This window comes from Osmerus eperlanus, chromosome 10 (genome assembly GCF_963692335.1).
Source record: "Osmerus eperlanus chromosome 10, fOsmEpe2.1, whole genome shotgun sequence".
In the NCBI taxonomy this organism is placed as follows: Eukaryota; Metazoa; Chordata; class Actinopteri; order Osmeriformes; family Osmeridae; genus Osmerus; species Osmerus eperlanus.
The window spans coordinates 2,086,722-2,103,699 of NC_085027.1; the positions used below are offsets into that span (position 1 = coordinate 2,086,722).

Consider the following 16,978-nt stretch of genomic DNA (forward strand, 5'->3'; position numbering starts at 1 on the left):
CTCTAATGACATAAAACGGTTCATATTCGTGACACATTAAAAGGTTTTATTATGTCATAGTCATAGTGTGTAGACGATTTTCTAATTTAATTAATAGACAAGAGAGGAGGCGGCTGTGGATGATATCTGGTTGGTGTCTTCAATCGGCAGAAAACACACTTCGTGATCAAGTCGGAAGTCTCCACTCTCGACAGGGAGAACGGTTTTCCACACTCCTCACACTGAAAGGAACAGTTAAAAGGGTGCTCTGCTTGTATTTGTTAACAGTTATTTTAGGAACCAAAATAAATTCATAATTGACTTTACATAGTAAGGGTTATCAAAAGTTTCATCAAGTGTTCTTAACTTAAAAAGTAAGCCAACCTTTAGTACGTGAAAGCCCATTCCTTGAGCTTTCCTTCTCTCAATAACTTCAGGTATCTGTTCAGAGTTCTCTATATTCCACAATCTTACAGTTGAATCCTACAGAGACAATAAAACAAACATCCAGTTGCATTACAGTGGGAAAACATTTCAAATCACAGCCACAGTTTTGTGTCGTACTAAGCTGGAAATCCAGTAACACGACTGACAGTCGTGTGACAGTGTACAAAAGTGACTACGCACTTTAGGTTATTCTTGTCAATCATTTACTGAGCAGGGAGTTGGGTCATGGCTCATGACACTGAAGACACACACCTTTGAGGCAGAGGCTACCCACTTTTTGTCAGCGCTGATTGACACATCAGTCACCCAATCCAAATGTCCCTGGGAAATCAAAATTTGTAAGGAAAAGAGTCAGGTGGGAGTCAGGTGGCTGAGCAGTTAGGGAATCGAGCTAGTAATCTGAAGGTTGCCAGTTCGATTCCCGGCCGTGCCAAATGACGTTGTGTCCTTGGGCAAGGCACTTCACCTTACTTTCCTCGGGGGGAATGTCCCTGTACCTACTGTAAGTCGCTCTGAGCGATAAGAGCGTCTGCTAAATGACTAAATGTAAATGTAAAACGTAAATGTAAAGAGAAAGCTAACACATAGCAAGCTACGCATTTCATTTGGACAAATGTGAAAAGTAGTATGTGCTTGTGGAGGAGAAACAGTACAATCGTCCTTCAGGTCACCTTCAAGACGAGCGTTCTGCAGAAGGCCGCCATGTCCCACACGGCCACCGTCCTGTCAAAGGCTCCCGACACCAGGAGAGAGGCTGGTAACATTCAATCAACAAAATAGAGCGAACACACTGTTCATCCCGTATAAAGAAGTTACATTATGGTGCGGGAGCCATAATTGGTTTTACAAAGCAAGTAGATCAACGTAAAAATTCTGGTAGTCGGTACTGACAAGAACGTAGGTTTCATTATACACTTTCTGAAAAACACCAAATATGTCGTCCCCCCCACTCACCTTAACCAAAATACATCACTAATTCACAAGACATCAAAACAAACACTTTTATAAAATGTAACATTGTAGTACAAAAAAATGATGTGGGACTCCCAAGAAGGTCAAGACAAAAAGCTTCTCTACACAGTTCAAGCTTACAGTCGTTGGAGAAGACACATGAGCTGATGCTGCCTTCGTGGCCCCTGCTCAGCATGGCCCCGCCACAGGAGCGAAAGGTCCCCTGATAGACGTCCCACAACTGCAGGGTTTTGTCCCACGATGCACTGCAAAGCAAGTGGCCGTTGTGGTTGAAGCTGCAGCTGGAGATCACATTAGTGTGGTTGCTGGGGGGGGGAAACAGGGAAACAGGATGGGACTAGTTATGGAGTGGCGTAGCCTGAGGGAAACCACACTTAGAGTGTTAAGATATACGCTAACTTGATTGTGAGAGTTCAGAGGACAAGCAGAAAAGCATTAATGCCATGTAATCAGATGATAATGAGTGAGAAGCAAGCAAGGCCGGCGTTTCTTAGGCCCATATCAAGGCAGACATGATGTAAGCCTGTCACATGACCCACTAACACAACCCACAACAACGCGAACACAAGGATAATCCAACATCAAAACACGACATCCCTTCCCAACACCACAGACTCTATTCAGCAGGGATCGACACCCAGCAACAAAACACTATTATACTTCTTTTTTAAGGTAAAATCTCTCGGCTCATGGTCGGACAGCAGTGGGTCTTTCTGCTGTGAGGGGATTAGACCAGCTTCCTGTGGTGATGTCACAGATAGGGCGGCGGCGTTGCCCAGGCCCAGATCAAGGCCCAGGGGGGCCAGCAAGGAGACCGCTGCCCTCAACCACTAATAAATACGCTTCCTCTTTCTCCTCCTCCAGAGCCCAATGAAAGTGATGAATGGAATCAATGACCGCGAGAATCAATGATATGCAGATTTGTGGGAGGATAGGATAACTTAAGTGTATTGATGAAAGTATTGAGTTGCTTTGACAGTCATGCATATAATGTGGAAGTCTTCCTTAAATAACTATTAGTAAAAAAATGATATCTTGGTTAGAAGAGTTTTTTTTTTCTTATTGGTTGAGAGTGTATTACACTGCCTGTAATGTTGTCGAAGTCCTAAATATAATTTGAGTTGTATCCACAATTGCATACGTAAACATCCTGATCTGAAAAATGCTGAGTAGCTGTAACGCCAGTCTTCTGTACCTATTTATAGCCAGTGTGGTTTTGTTGGATACCAGGTCCCACAGTTTGATAGTCGTATCGTTAGAAACGCTGGCCACTCGCTGGCCCTGTGGATCAAACCTGCACTGAGTAATAGTGGACTTGTGGTGACCTGTAAGAAGAGAGACAAATCACCCATCTTGTCTTGACTGGCCTGTAGCTATAGCCTACAGTATACAGTGTACAAAATCAACAAGGACGATTCTCACTACTGAATCACAGGTTTACCTTTAAGGTAAAAGACCCGCTCTCCCGTGTCTGTGTTGGTGAGGTAGATGGCGTTCTCTTGGTCTGAGGCGGACGCCACCAGCTTCCCATCCCCCGTAGCGCTGCAGGACGTCACAAAGCCTCCATGAGGTGCTGTCCACTGCAACACACAGCGGGACAAGACCCGAACAGGACCTTTACCGAAACGAAAAGTACCATGACCAATGCGAGAGATTCACAACCTTTAGTGTGAAAACCAAACCCATCGTGTTTAACTACTGTTGGCCTGTGCAAGGAGTGGAAATGTGTTGACAGAAGGGTAACATTTACATTACATTTACATTTAGCAGACACTCTTATCCAGAGCGACTTACAGTAAGTACAGGGACATTCCCCCCGAGGCAAGTAGGTTGAAGTGCCTTGCCCAAGGACACAACGTCATTTGGCACGGCCGGGAATCGAACTGGCAACCTTCAGATTACTAGCCCGATTCCCTAACCGCTCAGCCACCTGACTCCCTAACGAGGAGACGAGTGTGGAAGTGTGAGAGGACTAACTGCATGGATTTACTATTATCTTTCCTGTCTCCAGGTCCCAGGCAACGAGGGTTTTGTCCAACGATGCTGTGATGAGCCTGTTGGGAAGAGAAAGACAGAGGAGTCGCTAATCACTTAATTAAACACAAAGCAGCTGTCCCAAGAAATAGGATTCAATGAGCAGCTATGTGGGAACATAAGGGGCACTGTAGCATTGCCAGTGAATTGTAATCAGTGAATTATTTTGTGGTTATGGAGACTACATTTCTGGGCACCCATGGATACAGTTCACTGAGCGAGCTCGACTACCAGGGTTACCTGGCAACCGTGTCTGTGCCGGTGGAGAGCACAAACAAAGAGCCAGAAGAAGAAAAAGAAGAGAAAAAAAAAGGGTCTGGAAAATGTGATTGGAGACCTATGTGTATGGCCATGGGGAGTGAAACACACAAAGCACTTGACTCCAGTTGCTAATAATGGGAGGGAGTCAGGTGGCTGAGAGGTGAGGGAAGCGGGCTAGTAATCTGAAGGTTGCCAGTTCGATTGCCGGCTGTGCCAAATGAAGTTGTGTCCTTGGGCAAGGCACTTCACCCTACTTGCCTCGGGGAGAATGTCCCTGTACTTACTGTAAGTCGCTCTGGATAAGAGTGTCTGCTAAATGACTAAATGTAAATGTAATAATGTTGTTGTGAATTGGTTCAATCTGCCAAAATGCTACAATTCACATGGAAAACACACTCTAGAAATAGGTAGAAAGGAGAATTATACTATTGTACTGCACTGAATTAGTCGATTTGTTGACAGGCATTCTGACAAGGAGATTAATCCAGCAGAATGTGATGTTCCAGGGAGCAAAGGATTTGCATCAGGAATATTGTTTATTCATGAGGCATACTGATTTTAAATTTACATACAAACAAGGGCCATGTTCATCGGCTTCAGACAGTATCATGCTAGGTAGCTCACCTGTTCTTCTTCGGAACCAAGGTACACTCAGTGATGGCAGATTTATGCACACCTTTGAAAACCTGGAGGGAGGTCCCAGTATCAGAATCCTGCAAGGGGTCAAAGAAGTTGGTTTTGCTTCGTGCTAGCTTCATGGCTAAGCCTGTATTCCAGATGGTGCGATAGATCAATAGCAATAAACTACATATATCATACCCTCAAGTTACAGGAAAGGCCTACTGTGCAATGTGTGAGTTTTTATTCATTTAGCAGTTTTTATCCCAAAAACGACATGGAGTATCGGGGGATTTGAACCTGCAACCTCATAATCTGCAGTTAAGCACTCTAACCACTGAGATTTACCCATCCTCAGAGAATTCGTTTGTTCATCCTAATAAAATTATTCCAATAACTGTGTCTGAGCTAATAGGATTATAATTTGTCTCAGTGCGATATTGCTTTGACGTGCTTGTAATTACCCCGCGAGGCATACCCAGAGTGTGGCAGTCTTGTCATGGGAGCTGGTCAGGACTCTTGTGTCATCAAAACAGAAGTGACAGTTGCTGACAGCATCTGTATGACCCCTGAACACCTTGATGGGAATCTGGAGAGAAATTAATCAAACATTCACATGGCTACTCATTACAACGGTTGACGATTTGCCAGTTAATCTCAAAACGTTGTAGGTGCAATAATGAGAATGTCCATCATGGAAAACAGTGCTTCCCTTTCCAATTACAACTTAATCAATAACCATCTGTTAAGACTACGCCCCTGTCAGAAATGTGAAGTTAGGCTGAAGTTTGGCCACCTGCCAGAGCTGGTGCGCTGCTGCTATCCGTGCATGTTGGACAGATGGTGAAGCTTTAAACGTTTGTGAAACTTCACACGGCAGAATGCACCTACGAAGCTCTTTCTGTTTTAATGTTTACCAGAAGGTTTTATCTGGAAAACGCTTTGCTAGCTATAGGGCTAGCTCGCAAATTTCCCGAATGATCGACTCGGGTTACCTGGGAAAGCGCTTCATGCTCCCAAAGCGAAACACTCTTCTCTTGGTCCTTACTGTCATCCTTGTTCTCGTCATTTGTATCATCGAGCGACAAAGGGTCGATATTTTTCAAATCCATTTATTTCTTATAGCGGAACAATCGGATATAGTATCGCTGTTTAGTTTCCATAAATAGTAGCTACTTGTATCAAGGTAGTCAAGTTCGCTCCAAAGTTTGCTACCCCAGGGGGCGGGTTACTATGGTAATATTGGAAGAACACACATCGATGCAACCGTGTAAGCGGGTGGTCACAGTAAAATGCAATTTACTCTTCCATGTATCCTCATTAATTGAACAGACATTATTTGCTCTATCTGTAAAACAATGTAGTAGCTAGTATTGAGAGCAAGTCGTTAAAACAACACAGTTTCATAAAAACCAGCAACACAGAAAAAAAACACTTCGTAATGACAAAATCAGCTATTATTTATTATTAAGGGGACGACAAGAATGCTTGACAAAAAAATATCAGTCATAAAATATTTTTTTCTCATGTTCATCATTCTCATTACATTCATCGCATGGCAAATGTATGTCCTTATGCATTGAACAATACTGAACAATAATACTGAACAATAAAGGACTCAAAGTACAAACATCAGTAGTCCTCACAGAGGACAGATTGTCCCTCCAGAGATTCAGGTTCACTTTTGCCCACTAATGTTTTTCAACCTGGAACAGAAAGAAAAGACAATATCTTTAAAGTAAAAGCAAAGTACAGTAGAAATAAAACTGCATTTCCCAGAACCCTTTCGGGCTACAGCTAGTGATGACCTATGACCTTTTGAGCAGCTCTTCTGTAGACGGTCCCCCAGAGTCTCCGTCTTCCTCGCTGTCCGTTTCGCTCCCGTCAGAGGAGCTGATGACGATCACCTCCTTCTTACTCTTCTTCTTCCCTTTGTGTTTTTGCTTCTTCTGTTTCTTCTTCTGCTGTAAAAGAGAACAAATATTTTAGATTTCCACGTAACAAAATGGCCTAAATGTAGCTATGGAGGGCTTTTTATTTTATGGAGGCTCACTTCAGTTGGTTTGGGATTAATCTCTTTTATACTAAATATATGGGTCTTTTTTTAAAGATGTTATTTGGACAGGGACAGAGATTGACAGGAAATGTAAGGGAGAGAGAGAGAGAGAGAGCGGAAGACATGCAGAAATGGTCCGAGCCAGGATCAAACCCGGGGAGAGGAGTGGTCCTCAGCTCGTACGCTAGGCGTCCTAACCAGTGAGCTGCCGAGGCGACCCAGGATGAATCTCTTTTCCGACGTACCTTTTTCTCCTTCTTGTGTTTGTGCACCTTCTTGGCCTTGTGTTTCTCCTTGCACTTCTTCTTGTGTTTCACCAGCTTCGCAGAGGGACTCAAGGATGGCCGGCTACCTTCAGCTAAACGTGAACAAAGGAAGCCGCGTCTGGTTATATAAATGTTGATCGAAAACGTTTAACATGTACGGACTCAAGTTCACTACAGCAGGGGAGTAGGTTTCATTATAAAATGCCTTTTTTTTTATACAGAAAGAAAAGAAAAGAATATTTCAACAGCCACGTACCCAGTTATATTTTTTTCTGGTTCCACCCACATTTGAAAACAAACCTATGCCCCTGCACTGCAGAAACTTTCTAATAATAAATAACAAATAATAAATCATACTTTTTATGGATGAAGGGGGTGGGAGTCGGGGGCCAAACTCCTCCTCTTCCTGTGACGGAGGGGGAGGGGCAGAGGCATCAGGGGCGGAGCCAGCAGGGGCGGTCTGCGCCTTGGTGGAGGTCAGCTCTTGAATAAGGACAAGCAACACAGGGTTAAACACTGTCGTCATCTATTCACCAACTTTCCAATATTCTCAAAGCTTCACCTTGACTACTATTTTGCTGGCTTCAAAAGAAGCACTTAGGATGGGTGACTCACAAAATTGTTTGATTTTGCTGCTTTGTACCATGCACAAATTTAATTGAGATGTTATTTTTGCACTGTGGTTAAGATACTATTATTGTTGTTCACTGAGTCTGGTAGCTGAGATGTGGTTACCTTGCGATGTGGTTAGTAAATACAGACTGTTCCTTGATCCTGACCAACGAAAGAACTACGGAAGTAGAACCATGGATTTCTGATACATGATCTTCTTTTCTACCTTCTATAGGAACTACTTGTACGTCGTTTTGGATAAAAGTGTTACGCAAATCTATGAATCCTCGCCAGGATTTGTAAGAAAGAGCAGTGAGCTTTGTGTTACATCACCTGTGCGGTCGGGCTTGACCTGCGTCCGGGATGAGGCAGCGGCAGGTTTGTGGTTGATGTTGAACAGGCTGGCCAGAACAGAGTCAGCCGTGCCTCCTCCGCCCTCTCCCTCCTCCTCTTCCCCCTCCTCCTCTTCCCCCTCCTCCTCAGACGAGGATGACTTCTCGCCTGAAGAACTGACGAAGATGGCTTTGAACAGGTCCATGGATGGCCTGCTCTCTTCCTCCTCCTCCTCCTCCTCCTTCCCAGCTTCCTGCTGTTCCTGTGGAACGACAGTGAGAACAGCACATGGTTGCAGAACATCACTGCTCACACAGTAGCAGAACCATACAAAACATTAGCGCCGTAACACATGCGACCCGAAAACCAAGTTATCACACGGTTTTGTTGCAACATTGTCTTTAACTTTTGCACATCAACATAAACCCGCATAGAAGCCAAATTCGGCTAATCCTGCCATCCACCATCATGCATTCAATTAGCCAAAGCTGGTTCACTGTAGGCGCCCATGAATAATTCACAACCGCAAAAACACGAAAAAACCCTCCTACAAGGACTGACACAACGCAGGACGTTAGCGGTACCTTGGTGGCAGGGTCTGGTGTTGAGGCTGAGGTGGCTGGATCGTCCTGGGCCCCGGAGGCCCCGGAGGCCTCGCTACGAGCCGCGCTGAGGAACTGGCTGAGAGGATCCTTCTCTTCCTCCGCCTTGACAGACTGGTCCCATCTGGACCTCTTCCCAGGCTCCGAGGGCTTGGAAGAGGCTTGGAGGAGACAGAAACAGAGCTAGGATCACTAGACGATGTACACGTTGGACATGCTAACACCACCACCAGCTCGCGTTCGGTAGGGAACGAAACACGGTTAGCTTGAGCCGAGGCGCGGGCAAGGTTCTCTTCTGTACCTGGTGGAGGAGGCACCGTGGCGGCCGTGGGACTGTCCAACACCGTCAGGAAGTTGAAGACTGAGAACTTATCCCTCTTCACTTTGGGCATCCCCACAATTCCAGATCTGGGGAAACCAACGACAGAGCGGTTATGGCAAGTATTTGACACGGGTGTGTGGTTTTCCTGTGTGTGTGTGTGTCTTCCTGTGTGTGTGTTTTCCTGTGCGTGTGTTTTCCTCTGTGTGTGTGTGTTTTCCTCTGTGCGTGTGTTTTCCTCTGTGCGTGTGTTTTCCTCTGTGCGTGTGTTTTCCTCTGTGCGTGTGTTTCCTCTGTGTGTGTGTTTTCCTGTGTGTGTTCCTGTGTGTGTGTGTGTGTGTGTGTTTTCCTGTGTGTGTGTGTCTTACCCAGGGTACGGGTCAGGGATGTTGAACCTCTTGCAGAGTAGTGTGTCAGGGTGCCACTCAAACGTGTCCCTGGTGAGCTTGCCAAACATCTTCATCTTCACGGCTGCCTGCTTGTCATCCACGTCGTTCTGAACACGGGGAAACAAAGATGTGAAGAAAGGAGAAATGCTACAAAATGTACTCAGAACTAAACTGGCAAAGACCAATGGTGGTTAATATTTATCTGTGCCAAAGTAAGATAAACAAACTCAGAAATATATTGAAATCATAAAAGGTCTTTACTTCACAGACATGTACTTCCCATTAACAGACTATACTTTCGTTGTTATACGACTTAAAAAGTTACAATTTTGCTGTGTCATGCACAGCATGAATCACCTCTCTTTCCTGCAGAGAGAGCTTCGCTCTTGGTCACATTTACCAACTTTACAGTTATTGCTAATAGCACAGCAACTTGCTACACCAATTGAACAGCTAAGATTTTGCTGTGTCATGCTTTGGTGCTCATCCCTTCCACTTCCTCCTGCAGAGGCAGCCTACCTCTTGGTCACGGGTCACCTCCACCTTGTCCCCGATCTCCTCAGTTTTCCCCCGGGTGAAGCGAGAGGACAGGGAGGAGCTGCTGGGCTTGTAGAGGAGGGCAGCGCGGACAAACTCATCCCTCTCCCGGCCCCTCTCCCACTCCGTCATGGCCGGGTCCAGACTCTGTTCAAGAGCATCTAAGGACGACAAAGGGAACAAGAAGAGCAGTCATGCTCCAGTTCGACACTCCCGTCCTATCTAGTAGTAGTAGACGGGAACATATACTGTAAATACTACGTACTGTATTTGTTCTGACAGAGAAATACTATAAAAGATTCTAGTCCACCTTTGTCTCCCTGTTTGATCTGGTTGATGTAGAGCTCGTAGCGCGCCTGCTTGCTGGGGTTCTTCTCGAAGGGCTTGAAGGCCTGTCCGGCCTGGGCCTGGGCGGTGGGGCCGCTCCAGGCTGCAGTCACCGCCTGGTGCTCCTGCTCCCCAGGGGGCTGGAACCTCCTGGCCATGGCCTTCTGGGCCGAGGCCCTGGCCGCTGCGGCCGCCACGCCGGCAGACACCATGGCGGAGTGTGACCCCGCCGAGGGGACGGAGCTGGCAGGTCCTGGTCCGCTGGAGGGTGTGGTGGCGGTGGTGTTGCGTAGAGAGGCAAGTTTCTCTCTGTCCTCAGATTTTAGAAGGTCGAACACAGAGCTGGGTCCTGTGAAGAGCAAAGCTGATGGATGAGATAGAAATGATACGCGTGCACGCCTGTGCAGGTGCACGCTCTTGCGCATACACACACACTAACACCAGCTCACACACACATATACCTGCTCACACACACACACACACGCTCTCTCTCTCTCACACACACACACACACACACACACACAGCTGATGTACCTTGCAGTGCTGACTCCCCCAGCATATCCCTCCGGTGAGCTGAGTCTAGCTGGTGCCGGCCTATCGGCTGGCTCTGCTCCTGGGCCATGTGGCCCCTGGAGGTCTTCAAGGCCTGGGCCACGATGGGGCTGACGCTGGACATATCCACCACCGGCCGGAAGTAGTGCACAGGCCGGTAGTCCCTGGGCAGGATGGGAGGGGGGAAGATCTGGAGAGGGATGTAGGGATGTAGGGTGCAGACAGAACACCAAACAGACGAGGTGAGGGGAAAGGTTTGTCAAGATCAGACATTCTGTGAGAATGAAGGCGCAGGAAGAACATACTTTTCTTTCCTTTTCAGCCTCTGAGGAGAGGGTGAATCCTTCCAGAATTTTACCAATGTAAGAGGCATCTATGCTGTAGTCTGAAAACAGATTTAGCACAGTATTCAATTAAGAGTTCGCCCCCCCCTACATATAAAGTTGAAACTCAAACATTGACAACCGTACACACCCATTCGTAACCATTTGAACCCCACTGACTTTCAACCCTAAAATGCCATCACACACCCTTCTTTTTCTTGTACTGTTGGGGGGCGGTCCAGCCATACAGGCCGTCCCCTGGCTCCTCCCCTCCCAGCACCTTGTCATAGTTGGACATGGTGTCGCGGTGGTAGATGTCATCATCGTCATCCTCCATGGCTCCCACTCCAAACGCCTGTTGGTGACACACAAGGTGTTGGGTCACACACCGGCTGACCAATCACAAGCAGACCCCAGAGCCTCATGGTCCAGCAAGAGGCCGGAAACCAAGACTTCCAATCCAACTATCAGAAACGAACTACATGTGGAAAGAAAGACACAGTACTGGAACACAGACTTCCTGTAGGGGATAAGTTCAGCTTAGAGCCTTAGCGGGAGTCAGATGGCTGAGCGGTGAGGGAGTCGGGCTAGTAATCAGAAGGTTGCCAGTTCGATTCCCAGCCGTGCAAAATGACGTTGTGTCCTTGGACAAGGCACTTCACCCTACTTGCCTCGGGGAGAATGTCCCTGTACTTACTGTAAGTAAGTACACTCTGCTGCTAAATGACTAAATGTAGAAGTAGAGCATAGCACCTGACCGTACTTCACAAGGCCCCAGGATCAAATCTCTGTACGTCTTTTATCCAACGAGTCCGGTAAAAACAGTGATCACCTGTCCAGCCACTCCGCCCCTGCGTTTGGGCCCCTTCTGGTTGTCGCCGAACAGGCTGCTGGCTCTGTCTGAGTCCATGGTGAACAGGTTGATGTTGCCCGACCCTCCGCCACCCATCAGGGCCTGCTGGGGGTTCAGACCTTGGTAGCCCAGCCCTTTCACATCCACCTTTGGGGTGAAGTCAATCGGAACTACGTCCTTGGGGGCAAAGGTCACATCCACTGGGGCAAACTCGCCATCGTCCTCCTGTAGGTTAGAAGATTTTATGAGAAGCGAGTTATTAACGTCTTCTATTTTATGACATCAATTATTAATAGTAATATCAATGGTAATATTGGTATGTTCAAGAGTAAACGGTCGATTGTGTTAGTGAGCTAAGTAAGTAACACTTACCTCAGATTCTTCCGAGCCGTTTGGTGGCAAAACACATCCATAGCCTTTTCTAGCTGGTTCTGTGAGCAGAAAGAGTTTTTAAGAGCGCTGCCTTCTTTAACCTGAGATTATAGATAATCATCGATCAAGCTGAATGTGTAGTGACATGGCTGGTATTAGCACCCGAGGTAAAACCTACCCTCCTTCTGCCGAAGGGCCTTCCTCTTCACCCGTGGCCCGACCCCCTGGCCGTCCTTCCAGCCCATCTTCCTCAGTAGCTCCACCCCCATGGACGACCTACCAATCACAGCAGCGACAACACTGACCGGTTAGGGAAGTCACTGCGGCGTCTTCACACTGATCACAACGAGCCTTTTATAACATGTGAAGTGATCATAACAGTAAGGCTTTTAAATATGAAGCTTGTTTATTACTTGGCTGGCGTGACCAGATCTTCCAGCAGCGTGTCGCCAGGTATGGGGGCAGACATGGAGGTGATGGCCCTGGCCTTGTCCCTGATCTGATCCCTCCTCCTGGACGCAAACTCATCAGTGGTCGTGATCTCACTGGGCGCGATACCGTGCTCCCCGAGGTCCTGGAATGATCAGTAACACGAGGAGAGTAAGTGATGCCATTCAGTAAATAGCATAACTGCCTCTGTTAAGAGTCTAGGCTGACAAGGGCTAATGTCTGGCAGGGAAATTTCTTTTTTGTAATACTTGCGTACCTCATCGTCCATGAAATCTTCCGGCCTGGCATTTTTTTTCTCTGCTTTTTGCTGTCTGGATGATAGAAAGGTCGAAGGTGTCCACCCTGCAGAAGGAAACGATTCGTTGCTATCATCCTATTCGGTATGCTTCGCTTCTAACTCGTGCCTCCCATGTAACGGGCTGAACAAACCTTCTTTGGTGCCGACAGTGTTGAAGTAGCCCGCGGAGAAGCCTCCGGTGAAGGCTCCGTGAAACCTCTGGTAGCGACCCTTCTCATCCTTCACCGTCTGGTCGTGCAATGGAACTGGCCTTTTCAAGGGCTCGTCTGCAGAACATGTATCACGATTACACTGCACAGTGTATTCATCAAAATGACTGTCTGTGCTAAAAGATGATCATTTCAACTCCCTTTCTGTGACTATCTAGGTCAACTAACTGGGCATCTCCACAAGATTTGGTTTGGGGCAGCTGGCTAGGTAACTTAAGGGACATTCCGACGAGAGTCAGTGTTCCGACTGTCCCACTTTCCTACAACGGTATGAACTGGGTCAGTATTAGTGGATGGTCTACGGGTTAGCTTGCTGGCTAAGTAGAGAGCTACTAGTCTAGGGCGGCGAGTAAGGCCAGTGATATTTATCCTGACCATTAATAACTATTAGAACAGGCATGGGAAAACACATAATCTGATGCACTATTAACACGTTCTTACCTTCCTCGAGAGGCTCTAAAGGTATGCCATAAGTCACAAAATCCTCATCGCTGTCGCTGTCGGACGCCATGTTTATTTCACTTGTTACGCTAACTACGGAAGCCCATTGAGTCATATACGTTTTTTCCCAACGTGTTAAATTGCTAAACGAGTTTTCGATAGAAATTGCGAGTTGTTTCCCCCGTACGTTGTCTGCCTGAGCGTGGCATAGGTGGTCTCAGCCTCAGGCCTTGCATATCCTATAACGATTTTATGTATTATTATTTTTAAAGATATTATACAAATGTAAATACGATCAATTATTTGGCCTATTTTGCCCGGAAATGTCTATTGCCGTACATCATGCATATACCTACAGCCTACAGTATTTCCAAATATACTTTCATATTTCACACCATATACATGATATCTGCTATCTGAGGAGGATCTGAAAACAATACAACCACAAATCACATCCATGTGAAAAAGAGTGTAAGAGAGGGGGCACTAATGCCTGTGTGTGTGGGTGTGTGTGTGTGTGTGCGGGGTTGTGTGTGTGTGTGTATGTGTGTGTGTGTGTGTGTGTATGTGTGTGTGTGTGTATGTGTATGTGTGTGTGTGTGTGTGTGTATGTGTGTGTGTGTGTGTATGTGTGTGTGTGTGTATGTGTGTGTGTGTGTGTGTGCGGGGTTGTGTGTGTGTGCAACACACAGACTGAGACATTGGTGGGAGAATACCATCCCAGAGCAGAACAGTGGTTATCAAATGTTCAGCCAGAGCACACAGTGCTCTATAGTTTGTTTGCTTTGAACCTGAAATCATTGACATTCCTGCTGTTGTAAAAAAAAAAAATAGAAGACTGCAAGAAAACCAAACTCAGCAAAAATCACATCCAGATGACAGCGCCAAATAGGCCCCCAGACACAAAATAAAAAATCTTCCTCGCTCTTTGCTTCGCAATACAGCCTCCCCCTAAAAGTTTAAAACCTCTCTTTCCTAAAGGGTAACCGTGACCTTAATCACCTCTTTCTCTCTACTCACAACAGCCATGACAGTTTGCTTGAAGCCCAAGCAGAGAAACAAGATATGAGGTGGAATATTGACCCCTGGAGGATATTCTAGACCTTCCTTGAGGTTAAAGTTTGGGTCTAAATTGATTATTATTCATAACTCAATTATAATTGAGTTATAAAGTCAGTGCCCATTGACCACCAGCGATCTGGGTTCAGGAGGTTACACTATTGGTGCTATATATTGTCCTAGTTACTTCTTTCTTTGGAAACCAAGTTACGATCAGGTTTTGTGAGTCCACAAGTCAAACTTGTTTACTTTGATGACTCCCCTAGTGAAGGTCACTTGGAATGAGACATTGTTCGCTTTCAATAAGTGCTGTCTAATTCAGTATGAGTCATCTGTCTCAGTGTAGCTATCTGTTATTTGAGGGTTGGGCCTATCACTGCACAGTAAACACCACTTGGGTGTTGACCATAGTTTAACTTCCCACTCCGAAGACCCACTCGGGTCCGCCCGCCCGCCTGCTCTTGGTGCTCAACACGTGCCAGTTCCCTTCCATGCAGTCCCTTAGGACAAATCCTTTTGCGAAAAATAGCCTGTTTCAAAACCAGAGGGGGGACTCTAACTGTGAAAGGGTAGATAGCTGACCCCCAGTTCCCCATGAAACCCCCTGGAGATATGGATAATTCAACAAATGCCTTGTAGTGATAGTTTAACCCTTTCTCACACATGAATGAAAACACACTCACACAATATAAACACACGCCCACACACTTCCTCTCAATACGATGCACTATACCACTCAGCATAAGGATATGGAACTCCAAATTCCGTTATGACATCTGGCTTTGAGCCAGCTGGCTTTGTCCTTGACTCTACAGAAATGTTTTCCCAAGGGCCCTACGCCAATACTAGGAACAGCCGTCTCACATCAAAGAGACACAATAAAAGCCCTATTGGCTGTGAGGATCAGACAAGGACAGTTGTAAAAGTGTCTGCACTGCATTTCACCTGGGATTCAGCATGATCTGACCTGGATATGAGGCTGGCATGCTCAACCTCAGCCTATCCAACAGGATCCCACCCTTCTAAATTAGAAAGGTTTATGTCAGTTTGGATGCGAGCATCTGCAAAAAAAATTATACTCAGCATTGATTGATTTTGTGCCTAAATTATGTACTGAATATGAACTTAAATATGAACTATTCTGCAATGTGTTGAAAGTCATTTTCATCAGTTATAATCAACAGATGTTGAAGTGTAACTGTTTATTCGACATGTTAATAATATTGAGAAAGGTAAAGGTAAGAATTTTATGAATCGCTTGTCAATACCCGTGACAAGGCCTCACACTAAAGAAATAGCCACTATTCTGTCCACTAGGTGGCGGACTCTACCCGCGCTGGCAGAAGTTTGGCGTGCGTGCTAACCCCGCAGCTCCTGATGTACCTCGCGTCTGTGCTCCCATTTGCCCCTTGAATTACACCACATCAGCATTCAGTGTCATCATATTCAGTCAATGTAGCCTGGGCAGGAAAGTGTAAAATATTAAATATGAGAATATGGGGTTGGTATTGGATCTTACCGTATGACTTAATCATTGACTAAGGCAGGTGCATGTGAGCCGGGGTCTTTAAATACACTTTGCAGGTTCGGGAAAATGAGGCAATATCCTGTAATGTAGGTCTGTAAAAGTGTACGTTCGTCTCTCTGTCTGTATAGGCTTTCTCTCCCATATCGCACGAGCTGCGGTGCAAGGCTAGTTAGCGTTTTCTCACGCTCCCTACTCCCTGAGCTAGGGGCCTATGTAAGTTTCTTTTAGGCCTATTTAAAAAAAAAGAAGTATATCTGCGAGTAAAGCTGCTTAGGAACTTACTCCTTGGTTTTCTCTCTTGTTTATTTTCGTAGATGTAGAAATATCTATGAATCATATTATATGGAGATGAAGCACAGGCCCAGGTTTGCGTTGATTTATTACTAAGAAGAGGAGGGCAATGGATGAGAACCAATTAAGGCTCTCAAACACGCAGTCTCTCAAACACAGGCGGACGCACACACACACACACACACACACACAGACAGTACACGCACACACACTACACCACACACAGTAAACGTCCAAGCAATGACATGGGGGTTTATCTATTTGGGAGGTACACACCAGCGCCTGGGAGATTGAACCCTAACGCTCCATCTGGTACCGTGCCCATCGCCTGTAAATGCAGCCCACCACCCATTAACTACCAAAGCTCCTCTCTCACCCTCTTTCCAAATCCTGGCCTGTCCCACTGGAGCCAAGAGTCCATTTTCATTTGTCTCACACTCTTATAAAGAGTTCCAAGCTTTTACGCCCCCACGGCTTTCTTGCACTGGAACGCTCTCCCGTAGCTGGCAGACTCACACACCGTGGGGAATGTACGCCATTCTGCTTGATTTTTTTTTTTTTTTGGTGCAATTTCTTCCCCCGTTTAATGTTATTTATTCTCAGAGGTTTATATGATTCACAGCCATACCGATGCTATCTTCTGCAGGAGGGGAGACAGGAGAGCAGAACATTTAGGCATGCGACTTCTGAGACGATTAACCGTAAGTGAAGCAGTTAACACAGGGGAGGATCACGCTGGGAATTCAATTCGTGGCACAAGTGAACACAGCTGGAACCTCCATAGTAATGAGAGGTGTGTGAGTGGCCTACCTCACAACAGGCCAAACAACAGTAATACTCTGTGTTTTAT

At 46.1% G+C, this 16,978-nt stretch overlaps 2 protein-coding genes across 3 annotated transcripts; both read right to left on the minus strand.

Annotated features, from left to right (window-relative positions):
• Window positions 1–41: 41 nt before the first annotated feature.
• LOC134028153 (WD repeat-containing protein 88-like) lies at window positions 42–5,615 on the minus strand. Of its 2 annotated transcripts, none has more exons than XM_062471539.1 (11): window positions 5,307–5,615; window positions 4,790–4,900; window positions 4,318–4,406; window positions 3,389–3,452; window positions 2,840–2,978; window positions 2,594–2,723; window positions 1,519–1,703; window positions 1,098–1,180; window positions 679–747; window positions 364–462; window positions 42–221 (listed from the first exon to the last, which is right to left on the minus strand). In XM_062471539.1, the coding sequence occupies exons 1-11, from the start codon at window positions 5,421–5,423 to the stop codon at window positions 87–89; spliced, it is 1,221 nt and encodes a 406-aa protein (XP_062327523.1). In that variant the 5' UTR covers window positions 5,424–5,615; the 3' UTR covers window positions 42–86. The 2 variants fall into 2 exon arrangements, with proteins under 2 accessions (XP_062327523.1, XP_062327524.1); XM_062471540.1 differs by having other exon boundaries at window positions 4,776–4,900; window positions 5,307–5,344.
• Window positions 5,616–5,750: 135 nt separating this feature from the next.
• On the minus strand, window positions 5,751–13,369 carry gpatch1 (G patch domain containing 1). Its single transcript, XM_062471537.1, has 20 exons — window positions 13,251–13,369; window positions 12,732–12,866; window positions 12,559–12,644; window positions 12,266–12,426; window positions 12,031–12,128; window positions 11,853–11,911; window positions 11,460–11,705; window positions 10,835–10,982; window positions 10,610–10,689; window positions 10,287–10,494; window positions 9,736–10,101; window positions 9,408–9,586; window positions 8,868–8,995; window positions 8,482–8,588; window positions 8,163–8,341; window positions 7,579–7,840; window positions 6,991–7,116; window positions 6,613–6,725; window positions 6,127–6,275; window positions 5,751–6,017 (listed from the first exon to the last, which is right to left on the minus strand). The coding sequence occupies exons 1-20, from the start codon at window positions 13,363–13,365 to the stop codon at window positions 5,990–5,992; spliced, it is 2,973 nt and encodes a 990-aa protein (XP_062327521.1). The 5' UTR covers window positions 13,366–13,369; the 3' UTR covers window positions 5,751–5,989.
• Between the last annotated feature and the right edge of the window lie 3,609 nt (window positions 13,370–16,978).